Consider the following 19,234-nt stretch of genomic DNA (forward strand, 5'->3'; position numbering starts at 1 on the left):
GAATAAGTCACGGCTGAAGGTGTTACTCCGCTTCGTGTCGTGCCTAACAACGCTCTTCAGCCCTGACTTATTCACGATACAGCACAGCCTCTCGTACCTTAATGCTTACACATATAGCATGCTAAAGTTGTCACTTTTTGAGAGTTTGCAAAAACGCACCGTTTTGTGCCTGGCCCTTTAAATCTAAAAGAGCTGCTGCAGAGGGCGGGGTTTCAAGAGCTCGTGTGTGTGTGTGTGTGTGTGTGTGTGTGTGTGTGTGTGTGTGTGTGTGTGTGTGTGTGTGTGCTAGCAGCTGCGATTACCTCACGCAGACACACTAAAATTACAGAAACTGTTCTGCCTTTAATGTTAAAACGGAGTCAGACAAAGATGGAGAGACTCAAGAAGTGACAACATGTAGAAGCAACAGGACGTCTCTGAAAGGTTAGTTGATGAATTTATTTATGATGTGGCGTTAACTATCTTCAATTAGATGGTAATCTATAAATCGCTCGTATCTGCTGTTGTGAGATGCACACAGAGTGACTTTCTATTGCATGTGAAAATACGGATGCTAAAGTTTGAGATGACTCACAAATGAGCTCGACTACAACAACTCTTCCTCTTCTCAACATGGACTGTGTTCCCGGGGGCGGGGCTTATGTACATTTTAGGGTTGCTGATGTCACTAACCCGGGAGGAATGTTGTGTAGTCCAAACCAGCCGTGTGTTGTAGTCCTTTTCTTTAAAAGCAAATATCTTCCTTTGCTTTGAACTTTGAGCGTTGTAACAAAAAGATGTTGTTTATGCTCAAACAGCAACATTACACACTAACTAAAGTTAGAAAAGTGAAATAATACTCAACCACCCCTTTAATAAATCTATTTTGCACTAGGTACACAAAATATTTCCACTTCAAGACCTTAAGGACAAAAATGCGCTTTCATTCTGTTGGAAATGCTTCAAAATGTAAATTAAAAAAAAAAAAATTACCAGATGGTGCCATTTTCTCAGATTTGGTATTCCTGTTTTCTGCTTATTACACATATTATAGTTGGATAAATTATGCAGTATAATTGTGTGGGTGTGAAAAACCCAAAAACTTTTTTTTACTGGCATCTAATGGGGAAAATTCTTCAGACACATCAAGCTCAAATCTGGTACACAACTACGGTAGTTTCGATTTATGACTTTGATTTTCAAGCAGTTTTAAGGTCAACATATTTTATTATATATTTTTATATAAAATAATGTACAAAAAAAATATTTTTTACTTTTGTTTTTTTTACTTCAGACAAGGGTCCTCTTTAAAAGGAGAGTTTTTTCCTTTTAATCTTTTTGTTGTCCAAGGACCTCAGCCGTGACTGCCGTGACACTCAGAGCTTTTTCTGTTTGCGTCTTCCTTTCGGCGGCGCTTTGACCTGGATGTCACTCGCTGGATTCACCACACAGCTCTTACTGTAATAGTGAGCCAGGAGTCTGTCCCAAAGCTTACAGCATCTCAACAGCTCACTGTTACCTAAGACATAACACAAATGGGAATATTACATGAGCAGTAGGTTATGTATGAGCATATAAAGATCTGTGTACGTGTGCGTGGATGTAAAAGATACAGACAATACAGTGACCACTTGTACACACACACGCCACAAATACATGTGGACACTTCAGCCACATACAAAATATAATAATACTGAAAGTCATTGCATTAGATAACAAAATACGAAACCAACAGGCATTTGCTTTAAACGAAAACAGCACAGGCACACTTTTGAAGCAAAATATACACAAAAGGAAGTGTTTGAAATGATAAAACAATTTGGCTACACTTTATTTTACAGTGTTCTTGTTTAAAGTATGTACTTAACCATAGTATTAACAGTAAATTATGCAAAATTACATGCAACTAACCCTAAACCAAACCCTAATCCTACCCTAACCCTATAGGAAGTACATGCTGTTTATTAATAATACTCTGTACTTACTATATACACTACTAATCAAAAGTTTTGGATCGGTGAGATTTTTAATAAAACAAGTCTCTTCTGCTCACCAAGGCTGCATTTATTTGGTTAAAAATACAACAAAAAAACAGTAATGTTAAATATTATGACAATTTAAAATAGCCTACAGTTTCTATTTTAATATATTTTAAAATGTAATTTATTCCTGTGATCAAAGCTGAATTTTCAGCATCAATACTCCAGTCTTCAGTGTCACATGATCCTTCAGAAATCATAAAAATATGATGATCTGCTGCTCAAAAAACATTCATTATTATTATCAATGTCATTTTTTGTCAGGATTTTCTGATGAATAGAAAGTTCAAAAGAACAGCATTTATTTGAAATAGAATCTTTTGTAACATTATAAATGTCTTTACTGTAACTTTTGATCAAAATAATTAATCCTTGATGAATAAAATTATTGATTGACTTTTATCCCCCCCCCCCCCCCCCCCCAAAAAAAAAAAATTTCTTACTGACCCCAAACTTTTCAACGGTAGTCTTTAGTGTTACAAAACTTTCTATTTCAGATAAATGACTGTTTTCAACATGGATAATAATCAGAAGTTATTATCTTAGTTTATTGAGCATCAAACATCATATTAAAATGATTTCTGAAGGATCATGTGACACTGAAGACTTCAGAAAATTCAGATTTGATCACAGGCATAAATTACACTTCATTATTCACATAGAAAACAGCTGTTTTAAATTGTAAGAACATTTCACAAAATTACCGGGTTTTTTTTTTAAACCAAATAAATGCAGCCTTGGTGAGCAGAAGAGACTTTTTTAAAAACATAAAAAAATCTCACCGATCCAAAACTTGTGATTGGTAGTGTACTACCACTGACCTTAAATATAAAGTGTAACCAGCAATTTTTTAAAACAAAATTTGTCATCACTTTATGAGCGTTCCTCAGTGCTTACCCAGAATGCACAGTCCATCCTGTGCACGAGTTATGGCAACATTGACCTGATTCGGATCAGTGATGAACCCGAGTCTTTTTCCCAGCCACGCTTTGCTTGGTGTGAAGCTTTCTATGTCCGACACGGAGCAGGAGCGAACAGTGGAGAGGATCACATACGGCCACTCGCTTCCTGCACACAGCAGCTTACACTTAAACGTCTTTTCATTCACTCGTTAATCTCAGAAACAAAGGGGACAGACAGCGAGTCTTGAACACACATGTTCCACATTATCCCCTGAATAATAATAACTTTATTTTATATAGTGCCTTTAAAGCGAGCTTTACAAATGGCGCTTATCAAACAATTAAAACAAAAATAAACATGCATAATAAGATAATAAAATCGATGAAAAAGAAATTAAGATAAGATTCAAATCAATGAAGAGACGGAGCATAAATTCATGCAGAATTCAATTTAAACTCTAGATTGATGCAATGAGAATAACACACCTTGGCTTTTCATAATTGTGCAAACGGTGACATTAATTCCTCTCTTCTGCATTGTCTTTTTGATCTCTGACATCTGTGCGTTGTACGGGGTCAGAATTGCAATATTCTGAGGTGGTACGTGTGATTCAATCAACATTTGTGCCACATTAACCTGGAAATAAAAAAAACAAATAAATCACATGCAAGAGAATATTGGCAGTGTATGAGAATGATGTGATTTATCGTTACAGAAATGATGCTGCCTTCAAGTTCAAGTTCCTGCTTATATGAGGAGGTGTGTTGAAGTGATTCCGCTCAGAATAATAATATAATCATTTTTGTGCAATATCAGATTTTTACCCACTGACTTTGCACTTACAAGGAATACTCACAATATTAAAGGTAGGGTGGGACATTTTTGTAGAGGCTAGCAATAGCGATTTAGCTTTAAAAGATATTCAAATTTTTCGAGTTTCACCTGTATAAAAGGGTTAGTTCCAGTCCTTGATTCTGATTGGTCAATAGCTGTGTTTTATTCATGATAATAGGGACTTTAAGCATCTGTTGGCACGGCATTCTGGCGTTCTATTAAACATGCGCGATTTTTAGTCGTTACTACGTGAAAGATTAAGAAAGTTAATGTTATGTTTTATGGTATGTTGTAATTGTTTATGTATATCATTAAATGCCCAAAGCAACTCTCTCCTGCTTTTTAAAATTCACATCACATCAGTTTGCCTACCGCAGCAATAGGAGCACAGAGGATGCCGTCTCCATGGCACTGCACTCTGTACTCACACATCTGGAAAATAAGAATACTTATGCACGTATGCTGTTTGTTGACTTCAGTTCAGCATTTAACACTGTCATTCCAACTAAGTTAATAACTAAACTTGGAGACCTGGGCATTAACACCTCCATGTGCAACTGGATCTTGGACTTCTTGACCAATAGACCCCAGAATGTCCGATCCGGCTCCACTTGCTCCAAGTTCATCACACTTAACACTGGCGTACCACAGGGCTGTGTGCTAAGTCCGTTTCTCTACTCCATCTTCACCTCCGACTGCAAACCTGTATACGGATCTAATTCCATTGTCAAGTTTGCGGACGACACCACGGTGATTGGTCTCATCAGTAACAATGATGAGACTGCCTATAGGGAGGAGATTAAGCACCTGGCCACATGGTGCACTGAAAATAACCAGCTCCTCAACACCACCAAAACGAAGGAGCTCATTGTGGACTTTAGGAAAGAGTCAAAAGGCACACATGACACCATCTACATCAATGGAATGGCTGTTGAGCGTGTCCCCAGTTTCAAGTTCCTGGGGATCCACATCTCGGCGGACATGTCCTGGACAACCAACACCTCCTGTCTAGTCAAGAAGGCTCACCGGCGCCTTTACTTCCTGAGGACACTGAGGAAGAATCGGCTTTCCTCAACTATCCTGGTGAACTTCTATCGCTGCACAATAGAAAGCATCCTCACCAACTGTGTTAACGTCTGGTATGGGAGCTGTTCTGTTGCGGAGCGCAAGGCACTGCAGCGGGTGGTGAAAACCGCCCAGCGCATTACTGGGACTCCACTACCTGCCATCGAGCACATCCAGAGGAAGCGCTGTCTGCATCGAGCTCGCAGCATCCTTAAAGACTCCTCTCACCCAGCCCATAGACTGTTTGCTCTTCTGCCCTCCGGTAGGCGTTTCAGGTGCCTCCGGACTAGGACCAGCAGACTAAAGAACAGTTTCTTTCCTAGAGCTGTTTCTTTATTGAACTCTAAGTCTTGCTAACCTCACTCCCCTCATATACTGTTGACTCTCCTCTCCCTCTTCACATTTGCCTTTATTGTATTTGCAATACTGGACTGTTCATTTGCACTACTGACTGTTTATGACAGTAACAGCTGTTTACATATGCATTTGCACTTTATTTTGATGGGATTATGCTCAATTACACTGCTGACTGTTTATTACAGTAATGTGTTTACATATGCATTTTGCACTTTATTTTAACGGGATTTTGCAATATCGTATTTTAACTGTAATATGTAATCATTCTTCACTGCACTTTATTCGGATAGCTTGTGTCCATACTTTATCTGTACTATTTTAAATGTATTGTTACACTGTTATACTGCTCATCTTAGCCTCAGTATCATTGTATATCTATCTGTAACATTTTACTTATAGTAATAGTCATCTGTTTACTATATTAATTGTACATATCTATCTGTAAAAATCTATGCAACCATTATATCTTGCACTTGCCGCTATTGCACTTCTGGTCAGACCTAAACTGCATTTCGTTGCCTTGTACCTGTACTTGTGTAATGACAATAAAGTTGAATCTGAATCTGAATCTGAATCTGAACTCTCTCCTGCTTTTTAAAATCACTTTCTTTATTTGTATGTCAAATGATTCAATTATCCCCTAAGCCGTCCTCTTTACTGTTGCTTCACGAGTTCACACTTACGAATGATCAGAGAGTAAATGGTTATGCGTATTTGGCGTGCTGTCCGGGGGGAGGGCTCCGAGCTCGGAAATTGGGCCTGAACCCAGAGTACTCCCCCGTCTCTGGTTAGGAAGATAGCCATGCAAGTGTGAGGAGATGGGGTGGTGGAGGGATGCTGAAAACTGTCGAGGAATAAGGGTGAGTTGACTGTGAATATTTCTAGGTTTTACTCATGCTGATTGAGTGGATCTGTTCATTACTGATTTATGACAGCTGGTTGGAGTGACTTGATTGCTTGATCATTAGAACGCGTTCCTCCCGAACCTTGTTAATAAAACATCATTTAGTGATTTTTGCGTTCTTTAGCTACGGCAGTTAACCGTTTACTTCCGGCTGCCGTTCCATCAGCAGCTGTTGCTTAAAGTCCCTATAATGACCGCCTTTAACTAACTTAGGATCAATATCAACTTGCTTTCTTCATGATTCATTAATCAACACACGAGTAGGACATCAACACTTTCCTATCGGAAAATTCCGGCATTGCTGTGGTCTTCTTAAGCGCTTGTGAACTGAAGGCGGTATCAGACTTACAGCCTGCTCTGCCTCCTCAGTGTTGGCCATTGAGTTCTCGTTGCCCTTTTCTGTAGACACCACTAAACTGACTTCTTCTCCTTGGACGTGACCAAACAAGATGGGCGTAGGCAGTCCGTTCTTGTTACGAAGGAAGGGGGGTCCTCGTTCAGCTCCTGTTTTCAGCTTGCCATCATAAAACTCTTCTGAAGGAAACCTGCAAATGTCTTCATGCTAACATACACGTGCATTTGTTAAACATCAAAGCAAAATGATTTTTTTTTATTCAGATTCGGTTGATTGTTTCTTACCATTCTGTACTGAGTGTCCAGCATTATGGCCAGATCCATGTAGCGTTCAAACAGAGACTGCTGCATGCCCATCTTTTTCACCAGCGCACACTGCACTATCGGCCGTATCTGTTTGTGGTCACCCAGCAAAACTATCTGTAAAGGAAACCAGTGAGATTTTTATTCGATGTGAAGATGCATATGATTGTCGTCCACTCGGCTATATACACTCAGAATTACTATAAAGTGCATAGTATATAATAGGGGTGTAACAATACCCTCATGTCACGATTCATATCACGATACTGAACTCACAATACGATATTATTGCGAAACTAAAAATGTACTGTTGATTAAAATGCTAAATTTGATATTATGGTGGGTGTAAATGAACACCCCAATGCACAGGGCAATAGTGACACCAGAATAAAAATATTCATGATTCTGAAGTTGAAAACAGAATTACTTTAGACAAATATTCACTGACAAGATATATTTAAAATAATGTAGGCCACTTTTTTATTGGTAACATAAGACATTTGGCATTATCAGGACCGACAAATATTCCCCCATTGCATTGTTATACATTATATTCAACATTATATTTAGTAGTTTAATGTAGTACTGACACTAAACACTCTGTAAACTGATTTTTTTCTTACATAGTAATTATTATTTTGGGTGAACTATACACAATAGCTATATATTGTCACTATGCACGAAACATATTGTTTCATTTTTTGTATTGCGATATATCGTGACACGATATTGTTGCACCCCTAGTATATAATCTTTACAGCCAACTAGCTTGTGTAAAAAAAATACAGTGTAAAAAAACATTATGCACGGATAAATATTACAATGTATTCTGCATTGTTGTCAGATAACCTCATTATATGCATGTTTAAGGTTTGAATCTCGGATATAAAAACTGTTATTTTGCATTTACAATCCAATTTTTTCAGAGTCAAGAAAGATATGTTAGGGAGAAAATTATATAAGGAATGAAATCTTTAGTAAAAAAATTCACTTTTTTTTAGGGAACGGGGCACTTTTGGACAGACTTGGAGACATGTTGCAAATCGCAAGTCTTCTCCACCTGCCAGAATCTGCTGTGTTTTTTGTTTAGTTTAAAACAGAAACCGATGATGATGATGATGATGATGATGATGATGATGATGATATGTCATCCCCGAGCTCACCTGCTGTGGATTGTAGGAAACTAAAGGGATGAAGGCCTCTGGCTCTGTTGCCATGGCACATTCATCAATGAGTATCTGCCGGAAATCCATGACCTCCCGGATCTCGGGTTTCAATGCTGAAGCGCAGGTGCACAGAACTACATCACACTTCCTGATCTCATCCTGACGAGCTTCCTTCAAAACGGCTTTGTAGCTGCAAAGACGCATTTTGGAAGTCATACATATTTGTATACAACAAACGGATTTGTTTGGTGCATTCAAATTCACACAAAAACAAACAAAAAAATCTGTAAATTACCAAAGTAAAGTTTCTTAATTCCACTTTTTCCAAGTGTTTTCCAACACATTTTCCCTTATTAGACATTATATCTTATTAGGCTTATTATTCTATCGTCATGCTTCATGCCTGAACTCAGCAACTCAACTCTGCATTGATAGTCCAGGATTGAGAAACACTGGACTATAAAGATATTGTTGACATGCACTTGCCATTCAAACATGTACCGAAAAGTTAAGAAAACCTTTACTCAACATGAAAGTTTATCGTTGTTGAGATGGTAGAAAGCATGTCTGGAAATGGAAGCTTGTGAAAAGGTAACAAAACACAACACCACATATAACAGTTTCTATTCTGAATTGTCAAAACAGTGTGCTAACCATATTTTATTGCACATATCTTCAATCTTTTCCCACTGAACATTGTGCCTGACAGCTTTTCATCACATAATATGTTACTAGTTACCTCTGTTTCACATTTGAGTAATCATGACTTGCCATCCTACAGATTATTTTTTGAAATGGCCTCATGGTGGCAGTAAATACAAGAACAGTCTACTACCCTTACATCCACTAAAAGCATACTCTCTACCAACATCACACAGGCATTTATCAACTTTAGTCTTACTCACTCATCTATTCCGTCCTCTGTTAAGCACCCATCCAATATTTTTTCTGAAAAAGGATTTTCAGGTTTACGGACAAGGTACATCAGAGTAATATCCCTGCAACAGAATTAGAAGTTTAATGGGTTTATTCACACACCATCTGATGTAAAGTGCACCACCTACACATGTGGTCATGTTACAATATTATGTTATACTATACTATTATTAGCATTGTCTGCAGACTTCCAGTCAGGATTTAGACCATATCATAGTACTGAGACTCCTCTCATCAAAGTAACAAATAATTTGCATTTATCATCAGGGGCCAGTTGCAACTGGGCACTGATCGTGATTGTATCTCCATATTAGTGTTACCTGATCTTAGCCAACATTTTATATTAATCGACCAGATTGTTTTAGATAGAGTTGAAAATTACATTAGCATTTTTGGAATTGCATTGGCATGGTTCAAATTGTACATCTGAACCTTACAAATTTGTAGTAGTAAATGAATTGTGTGTCATACTGATCAAAAGTTGAGTATGGAGTAACTCAAGGCTCAGTACTAGGACCGTTGCTTTTCACCCTGTACATGCTGGCATTGTCTTGCTTTTTCACTCCCATTTTTGTCCAACTTTTACGCTTAATTTACAGGAAGCTCTTACCTGAGCTCCTCGTTTGGTTTTTCATCACGGAGGGATCTGCGGCAAAGCTTCAGGTGACTGTCCAGGTATGGATATTCACGCATTTCCATCTGATCACAGTAGATTCTCAGAGGCTTTAGGACTCCCCTGAGTTTTAGCAACTGCTCTGGGTCACAAGATCAACAGTAAACTGTTTAACAAGTAAAATAGAGCCTGAAAAATACTCTATGCATACATGGAAATGCAAATGCTGCTCACAAGTTTGATTTTATTTGGCATTGCATTCTAAAAAGAGTCAGAATCCAATTAATAAAAATAAATTGTCTCTTTTCATGCTCAGTTTTCTTTTTTTAGTAAATACAGCACACAATTGTCCACATGTTTACATATGTTTGCACACTGTATGTTTCTGGCTGCCTAGCTATATTTGTATGCATAATCAGAGGGTCTGCTATCTATAAAAAAAAACACTATACACAATTCACCTGCAACAATGTCCACAGACTTGTTCGAAGGTCCACAGTACAGGATGGCAGGCTTTTTGGGGGGTTTCTGATCAGGGTTTGATTTGGAAGATTCAGAAGTGGCCAGAAAGTCTTTGTTCTTCATGAAAAACTGGTAAACAATGTGAATACCAACCACTGTTTTCCCTGTACCTGTGGATGAAAAATGCTATGGTGTATGGCACGAGGACACAAAACAAAACACACCATCTTTATCAAGACTGCAAATCAGTCCATTATAAATTATATTTTTAGAGTTGTATTTGACTATTCTACAATGGCATTGGATTTACTGATTCATTCATTCATTCATGTCCATATAAAAACACTAAGACATACAATTGCGGTATAAACCCTCACATATGAGCAATAATGTTAGTGTAAACACGATTCACATCACTCAGGAACAAAATGAGTCTGTAATGGTGAAATCAAATATCGATTCAGGCAACTTGCAACAAGAAAGATATAATTCAGATTTCCTTAATGCTGAATTTGTTTTCCCAACAAACTAAAGAAATGTACCCTGTAATATTGTGTAGGGGAAGTTCAGGATGTTGCTGTTCCTGGAGATGTATATTTAAAAATGAATAAGCACCAAAATGTTGAATTTACACCTGAGATAAGCATCTTTCATTTTCTTGAGTACTGCACATGCAGCATTCATGTTGGCTATCGCCAATGCGTTTCGATACACGTTTTTAACAATTTAAGTTCTTTTCAACTTCATTCGGCATTATAAAATGCAGCGCTCATGTTTGAAGGGTAAAAACAGTGAACGGGGTGCAGTTGTCAAAAACATTCATTTAGACTGTGTTTACAAGAGAAAACATTTTTTTTTAAAGTGCAGCACACACAAAAACACTTGAATGCCCCTTATTCACATGACACAGCAGTTGAAGTTTCTCAAATAAAAGCATATTTTTACTTCAAGTGATTGTAGATATCCACTTTATTCAGCTCTGTATTGATTAGCTACTGACACTGACTGAGAAACCATAACAACTTCCAAATGATTCAATGAACTGCAAACCCCTTTGGCGAAAATGATCGATGAATCGTTTAGATTGAATTGTTAATGATTTTAATCTTTAATGATTCATAGCCATCACTAGTTTTAAATATACGACAGAAATACTGGAGGACACACATTGTACTGTAAGCTATTTTAATAGCCTACCTGGTGGGCCTTGAATCACAGTAAAAGGTTTCTTCATAGCTTCCTCAACAGCTTTCTGCTGGCTCTTATTCAGAAGTGGCATGTTCAGGCTCTCGTCCACATCGTACAATTTGAACTTTTCTTTTCTGATTTGATGATCAGCATCTAATTCAACACAAGAAGGTTTTAACCACGTTAACACATACATGAGATTTTCATAGAATATCTCATAAACCACTTTCACGTTGCATGATTTACTTAAATGCTGGAAGGATGGATGCACACAAGTTGATCGGGCGAATTTTTCTGTCCGAGCCCAGCCCGCGTCCGACAGAGCAGTAACGTAGGCTACGTTATACGTTAACCGAACCCGAGCCGAGCCCGACAGGCATAAAGATATTTATGTCCGAGACCGACAGTTAAACATTTTTTTTTGTTCACATACTAATGACACATGCACATTTGTTTTTGTGGAAAGCCCGCCTTTATTAAGCAACTGTAGGAAGGCATTCAGAAATGTCAACAAAATGAGCGCATCAGCGCGCACGGAGCAACAAGCGCTCTTAACACAGGCGCGCATGCACATGTTACGTTGTCACGGCTACATAAACAAATTTCCGCACACAGGAAGACAGATGTTATGGTAATATTTTACATGTAGGCCTATTTTAATCACAAAAACGAATGTTTGCATCAAGTGAAAGGCAAGCATCAGGCACATTGGCTACCTACATAATAAGGTGTTTTAAATTTTAAATGTTCAATGCCTTATTGCGCTGATGTGACCGAACCCGAACATAATTTCTAAATATCTGTCCGAACCCGGCCCTGCCCGGCGGGTCCCGTCGGGCTCGGGTCGGGTATCCATCCTCTATTTATGACACTGGAGCCCCAGGCCTATAATCTAGTGCTGTGGCCTTCTGTTGATCGTGAAATTGCATGATTTATAAATTGCATGGCGGGCCACATATGATATATTTTAATAGACAAGTTTGAAATTCATCATCAGACGCCAGGCTTTAGACATCGGTAGCCTACTTCATAGTGTACAATAAAATATGCTCTTACATAATTTCATTCACCATTAGAAAATGGTGTAACTTATGGGAACAGTATCCTAACGACTATAACAGTGAGACCCAGCAACTTTTTACTAGCTAGAACCTTTTATTAATCCTGCAAAACATTTCTATTTGAACTGTTCAGGCATGCATTTGTTCGGCTGCAAGGACTCATGTGTTAATGTGAGTTAATTGTCTGACTATTTATTTTTGAATTTCAAATAGCCTGATACCATTGTACTACATAGATGGATATAGTTTGCATTAAACCATCTGCTTTGAATACATTTGCCATTTTGCTTCACTCACCATCATTCAGTTCTTCAAGTTGTTGTCTAGTGGCAACATTTTTCACCAGGTTATTAGCCAGTCTTAGGTTTGCAATTGCTTGTTCCCTGAGCCTGCAAAAACATTGCATTAGTTACAAACCATGTATATATTTGTGAATAAATCTGAAATATATCAGCTGGATGAATGATCACTCACAAAAATGGAATTTTTTTGGGAATTACTTCAATGGTGAATTTGGTTCCCTCTGCATTAACCTCGGCTGGGATGTAGCTCATAGATCTTTGTGTGATCTGAAAATGAATCCGGTCTTCATTGTCTGTATTCTTCTGTTTCTTTGGTTTTCTGGTTACTGCGTGTGCAACCCATGTGAAAGGTAGTGAACCCTGCAGATCTGAAACTGCAGAACCATGCAAATGTTTTGCATCATTCTCAACGGTCTCTGGTTTCTGGTGTCTTAGTCTGATGCACAAGAAGGAGTTCCTGAGGTCAAACTCCAGAGACCATTCCTTTTTTTGAGTCTTAGTTATATTAAAAAACCCTTGGAGATTTGTTTCATCCCCGCTCCAATTTATCCGCACATTCTCTAAGATGACACTATTGTTTTCTTCCAAAGCATTGTAAGCGGTGTCTATCTGACATAGTCGTCTCCAGATGTTCTGGTAATCATTGTAGCTCTCATAGAAAGTCTTAGATGCATTGCATTCCTCTTTTGAGAAGCACGCAGTGGGGTTTCTCGTGTGGTCCAAACAGATCTCAAAGCATTCATTAATCTTGAGCAGTAGAACTACAGGAACTGGTAAGCCATCTTTGAGTTCGGTCCCAAGTTGCACCTGAACAACCGTGCCTAACGCCAGCTCCATGGTTAGTTCCTTATAGTGGGGTTGCTCCTTTGAACAATCCTTACTTTTCAGCCTTTTATTTTCTTCAATCGCCCCTCTTTTTATGTCTCGGAGGCATTGCTCAGTCTTCACCCAATCCTGCTGTTTTACGGCAGATACCAGTCTTTTCCACAGTATACTTGCCACTGGGGTCACATTCTTCATGGGCTTTGAAGGGTCTGAAATCTTGAATAATTTGCCGAAGGAATACACTCTCCTCTTCCAATGAAGAGTCATGGAGTTCTCGTCCTCATTGTATCTTGGCTGATCCACAACTTTGAGATGCTTGTACATGATAGTAATCCCCTCTAACATAGGATCCAGAGGAAACGATATTGTGAATTCATGCCCCTGCGGAGTGATCTTGTCCACTACTGCGAGCTTGACCACATCTTTGGGTTCAAACTGAACTTTTGTTAGTCTCAAAAGCTGGGCTTCCTTGTCTTCTGCCTCCATTCCAGACTGACAAAACCTGTTGATTTCAACTTGCGTGTAGTCAGATTGCCTAAGGATTTTCTTAGAGAGCGCAGTGTGCAGAAGTCTCTGCAAGATAAGGTCCAGGTAACGCCTCATAGGAGATGACGCCCAGGTGTATGCGTCAAGCTGTAAATCATAGTGACCCAACCTGGACTCTGTCGAGGAGCACGAGCGAAGTATGACGGCTTTCTTCTGAATGTCACGAAACTCCCGCACCATGGGGATAAATGTCGGATGGATTTCATCTGAAAAGATTAACTGCATCAGATTATAGTAGTCTTTTCTCTGTGCAAACGCTTCGATCTTGTGAAATATGGAGGTGAAAATGTTCAATGATAAGTCTGCATGCTCCATATTGTCATTGGACCAAACATCCTCCTCACTATTTTCAGTATCTACTTCGCAGATATTTGAGAAGCAAAGTGACATGGGAATTAGGTCAATGTATTTCTCTCTAAACTGTTTCAGTTGTTCTGGGTCCGGCTCCCGGTGGCACCTCAGTGGTGTGAGATCTTTTGTGCTGTCTGTAGATATGAGTTCCTCGGCGGCGGCACTGTTGTAGAGATTCATTAGTTCCTCTACCATGGCGTGAGAGTAACTTTGCCCTGCCTGCCTCCCAAATGGCCATCCACCTCCCAGTCTGCATTTGCGGTGCACCTCGGAGAAACGGTAAGCAACAGCTACACACTCCTCCACACATGAGACCCGCAGAGGCTTTGTGTCATCCGAGTTGTAGTACTTCTGAATAATTTGGTCTGCCTCTTCATACGACATCCGTCTGTCAGACTTAATGCGGGTTAGAGCAAAATGCGGGCGGTTTAGTATTTGGCTTGTTTTCTTGTCAATGTCTATCAGCAAGGATATGGCTTTCCGATCTTTACTAGGCATCAAACTCAAGTAGTCTTTGCTCAGATCTCTGGAGAACATGAAGGCCGTGTCTTCCTTCTCTGAAGTGTAAATTGTTCTGCCGCGCTGTCTAGCGTATTTGTCGTGCTCGCTATCTTTGGTAATGTAACTCGCGACGTCTGTGATGTGAACACCAATCTGGTAATCACCCGTTTTAAGCTCAGTCACGCTAATGCCGTCATCCAGGTCTTGAGCTGTAGTTGGGTCAATGGTGAAAGTGATAATTTCACACAAATTCTTTCTTTCTAAAGCCTTGTCATCTTCAGGTTCAGGTGGTGTGAATGGTGGAGGTGTGTCTATAGAGCCAAGTTCAATGCCTAGCATTTCAGGCAAAGCATCTCTCTCTGGAATTACTTTCGTAACCACACCAAGAGGGAATTTTTTCAGATTGTCCCATTTTAAAACCTTGACAACTAACATTTGTTTCTCAGCTATGTTAACAAATTCCTTTGTAACCCAGCGTCCGTATTTGTATTGTTTTACTTCAATTTTGTCCCTATACTTTTGAACTGTACGTATTCTGGTCATGCGTTTGCTAACGGGTGTAAAAAATTCAGGATTGTCTTCCACCATCTTACAGATGAAGGTTAATGAGTTTTCATCTCTATTTATTAATCCAACGACCCTGCCTTTTATCTCCTCATCTTCCCGCAGACACATTTCTCTGCTCAAGATCTCTACGCAGACTTCATCTCCAGGAAAAGATCTGCCAACATTTTCTCTTCCAGAGATTTTGATAGAGAGCATTGGTTCATCAAGAGGCCTGGCATACGCCTGGTCATGTCTTTCTATTTCAAGTTTACAGTGTTTAAAGACATCTGGATTGGTAGTCAAAAGTTTTTTAATATCTTTCTTGCAGAGTTGCAGATCAAATTCAGACTCAGACTCCAGCATTTCAAAGAGGGTTTTGCAAACGGTCTCGGCGTTATTAACCTTTATGTTGCTGCTGCTAGCAGAGTCAGGTCTCCATGTATGTCCTGTTTGGAAACACAAATCAAGTCATTATATGGGCACTTAAAGGAACACGCCGACTTTTTGGGACTTTAGCTTATTCACCGTATCCCCCATGCAGAGTTAGATAAGTACATACACACCATTTTTATCTCTGCGTGCCGTAACTCTGTCTGACGCACCCACTGCTAGCCTAGCTTAGCACAAAGACTGGAGGTAAACGCCTCCAGCTAGCATACTGCTACCAATAAGTGACAAAATAACGTCACGTCACCCTTCCCCTTACGTTCAGGACAAGAGTGTGAACTCAACCCTCTCATGCACGCGCGGGTGACAGTTGGTCTGAAGTGATGGTTAGGATAGTCTAGTTGGAAAAGTTTAAAATATTAGTATTTTTCTTACAAACTCTTATCGTTTCACTTCAGAAAGACATTAATCCCTCCATTGATCGGATGGATTACAGTAGTTTTTGCAGTATGTGCTGTTTCATGCTCCAACTTTTAGGAACACATGAGCATGCATATGTGTCTTCCCAGTGATTATTATTATTATTTTTATCATATAATTTTTATTGTTGCAAACTGCATTTTTACATTTTATACCACCCTACCCAGCCCCAACAAAGCGATCCCCAATCTGATCAACAAGACTTCTGAAGATCAAGAAAAAAAAAGAAAAAAAAGGAAAAAACAAACAAACATATCCAAACATTAATATACACCTACATATAAGCAAGGATACATGCATAATTGAGATGATAATATTAGTTATAAAAAATAAATAATAAAAACATATACCCCCGCTCAATCCACGTCTAAGGTTTGTAAGTAATTAAAGAATGTAATAAATTGTTGCCATTTTTTTGAAGAAAGATTCCCCCCTACCTCTAATATTGTACTTAATTTTTTCTATTTATTTTTTATAAAAACCTTAATTTGTTTTAATCTGAAGAAGGAAAGCCGTATAGCCTACTTCTCGGATGGCGTAAGGGGAAAAGATTAGTAAATGGTGAGTATCACATTTCTGGATCAACTGGATTTTTTTTTTTATAATATAGCAAGAAACATGGTTTCCTCTTAAGATTCATCAGTGGAAAGAAAGACAAAAATAGAAGAGGAACAAGAGGAAGAAGCCAAGCAAGATAAATAAGGGGACAAAACATGCTACTTTCTGTCAAGACTTAAAGCATTTGAAATGAATTGTTGATTAAAAAAAGCAGTGTTTGTTTTGAATTAAGTTGTTTTTCAAGTAAAGGTTTCCGAGTCAATGATATTATATTGTATATTTTTTTTGCACTTACCCTGTTACTTTTCCCAATATTTAAGAAAAAGTTGCAATAGTTTTAGTTTTCAGTGCACTTTTGTTTAAAAGATTGCTGTATCGATCGGCCCAATGAAGGCATACAATAAGCGGTTACTGTCTTTCCTCGTGGCAAAGTAATTTGATTAAATTAAATACTTTTTCTCATGTATTAACTCGCTATATTTCACCTGACTCCATAAATTAAAAAGGTTTTAACGATATCTGTGCATCATTAAATTTGAGTGAATGTTTGACTATTCTTTTGAACTCTTTACTGAAAATAAGTCAGTTAGAATAAAATCAAATGTTTACAATTTATTATGTCAGGTAAATGTATCACGCCAATTTCATAATCAGTTCAAAGATAATCAATTCAATAACATCAAATGCTCTGGAATAAAGAGAAGAGATGTGAACCTGACATTTATGAAGTTGAGAGTCTTGGTCACTCTCAGCATCACGGGCTAATTTGAGTTACAAATCACCCCGAGCCTCTTGTTGCATTTCATTATACAGAAACTTCTTTCACATCTGCTAACAATGGGAATTTGCATTCAGAGGTTACACACCTTTTGAGAGCAGGAGAGCCTGAAGGTCACACTCTCCTGTGTGCAAGACATTTCTAAACTAACTTTATTACCTTCTGGTTTACTTCTTTGGGAATGAGACATTTGTACCAGTCGCACTGAGACATTTCAAATGATACCAAATGATACCAAACATGTATACAACTATATGATAATTGTTCACATTTAAACCATATTTTTGGTGTATTTCAGGTGATCTCAGCGTGAGAGAGAGAGGGAGTTGGGGAAGAGGGAAAGAGAGATGTATTCTGAGGTGAGACTTTTCATCTCAAATGGCGATGCTAACTTCGCAAGAGAGAGTTCAGATGTTCATTTACAGTAAGGTCCTTTCTTTGTCTCTCCTCAACCAGACTGCCCGGCATTTCCTAATAAGTCCATACAGTATGTAAACAAAAAGTAAACGATAATTGCTCCCGAATGTAAGATTGTTGTATCATAATAGTAGAATAAGTACCTCTTCTATAATACTCACAGTATAAATAATTAGTTAATTCTCCTGGTTGTTACCCCTATATTCCCTAAACTTTACATATTGTTCTCTTATGCTTGCATGTAAGTACTTTATAGGTACACTATAATTACGGAAAGTTACACTGTAAAAAAAATCGCTTTAATTACACAGTACTTTCCGGGCTGTAATCTAAAGCGTTACCAAATATTAGTAAAAGTAAAAAGTAGCTCATTTAAATAACATCAGAGTAAAAGTTACTGAGTTACTTTTTTAATAACAGCGTGTGTGTGTGTGTGTGTGTGTGTGTGTGAGGGGGGTGTCGGGTTGTAAAGGAATGAGATAAGCACAGAAAAACATCAAAGTGCGTTCTAGCACTTACACCATATCCCATTTTTAAAACATGAGTTTATAGGAAAATGTGTACTTACCTACTTAATACAGTAATAGTCAGGGTCACTCTGAACAAGTATCAATTATAAGATTGACCTAAAAAGGAAAGCTTTTTATGAGTGTTTGATTAGGCAATAAGTGCTAAAATGTAAATGACAAATGACTAAATCTAAATAAACGTACCTTTTCGGAACCGAGAGGAAGCCAGGAATTAAGGAATTAATAGCCTTCCTATTAATGAACTACTGAGAGTGTATAAATCCTAAGGGAGTGCCAGAGAGTGATGCTGTGTTGATGTGATCGAGCATTACGCACTGCCTTGTCTGCTTGCACCTGCTCCACCGGTCAACAAAGGGAAGGTTGTCATATCAACAGCCACTGGCGTTTTGAAAGTGTGTGCAAGTTTAACTGTTTAGAGGTGTGCCACACCTGCAGTTGTGTGCCAGTTGAAGCGTCGTCATCCGAGATTTAAGGATTCCTACAGATAACCGTATGACTACACAAGGGCTGCGTCAGAAAACTGAACAATGCTGCACTCCTAGGTCGGAAGGAATGCAATGTTCGTTTCACTTCCTTTTTCCTGCTGACACTTCGTCTGATAGGTTTTTTGAAGGAAGCATAGATGCATCCTCCGCTGCCTTTGATATCACACACTCCTGCGCTTTCCGTTCTGTGACAGTTGAGCTAGAAAAATACAGATTGCGTCTGAAAGTTGAGGATGATCGTCAGTTTGTGTAAATGTACATTTTTGTTTTCCACCTTTGATGTCATTTCTAGCGAGACATTACTGTTGTAGTCATTAAAGCTGCAGTCGGCAAGTCTGGCAGATTGAGGGGACTTACTGTACGT

General features: G+C 38.6%; 1 protein-coding gene across 1 annotated transcript; it reads right to left on the reverse strand.

Annotated features, from left to right (window-relative positions):
* Window positions 1-1,233: 1,233 nt before the first annotated feature.
* On the reverse strand, window positions 1,234-18,718 carry LOC306987991 (3'-5' exoribonuclease HELZ2). The gene is made up of 14 exons (XM_079592681.1): window positions 18,569-18,718; window positions 18,424-18,481; window positions 12,639-15,681; window positions 12,462-12,571; window positions 11,113-11,256; window positions 9,915-10,085; window positions 9,451-9,595; window positions 8,810-8,902; window positions 7,902-8,094; window positions 6,721-6,855; window positions 6,431-6,643; window positions 3,407-3,557; window positions 2,916-3,086; window positions 1,234-1,498 (listed from the first exon to the last, which is right to left on the reverse strand). The coding sequence occupies exons 3-14, from the start codon at window positions 15,596-15,598 to the stop codon at window positions 1,356-1,358; spliced, it is 4,629 nt and encodes a 1,542-aa protein (XP_079448807.1). The 5' UTR covers window positions 15,599-15,681; window positions 18,424-18,481; window positions 18,569-18,718; the 3' UTR covers window positions 1,234-1,355.
* Between the last annotated feature and the right edge of the window lie 516 nt (window positions 18,719-19,234).

This window comes from Phoxinus phoxinus, assembly GCF_949152265.1.
Source record: "Phoxinus phoxinus genome assembly, chromosome: 2".
In the NCBI taxonomy this organism is placed as follows: domain Eukaryota; kingdom Metazoa; phylum Chordata; class Actinopteri; order Cypriniformes; family Leuciscidae; genus Phoxinus; species Phoxinus phoxinus.

What these genes read in the sequence shown, in the direction of transcription:
- LOC306987991 (XM_079592681.1), bottom strand. Translation starts at nt 15,598, where the DNA reads ATGCTGGAGTCTGAGTCTGAATTTGATCTGCAACTCTGCAAGAAAGAT. An exon ending in ACTTGAAGAACTGAATGATG is followed by an intron (nt 11,257 to 12,461) that starts GTGAGTGAAGCA and finishes GTGTTGAATTAG; the next exon opens with ATGCTGATCATCAAATCAGA. An exon ending in CTGAGGAGGCAGAGCAGGCT is followed by an intron (nt 3,558 to 6,430) that starts GTAAGTCTGATA and finishes TTTTATTTCCAG; the next exon opens with GTTAATGTGGCACAAATGTT.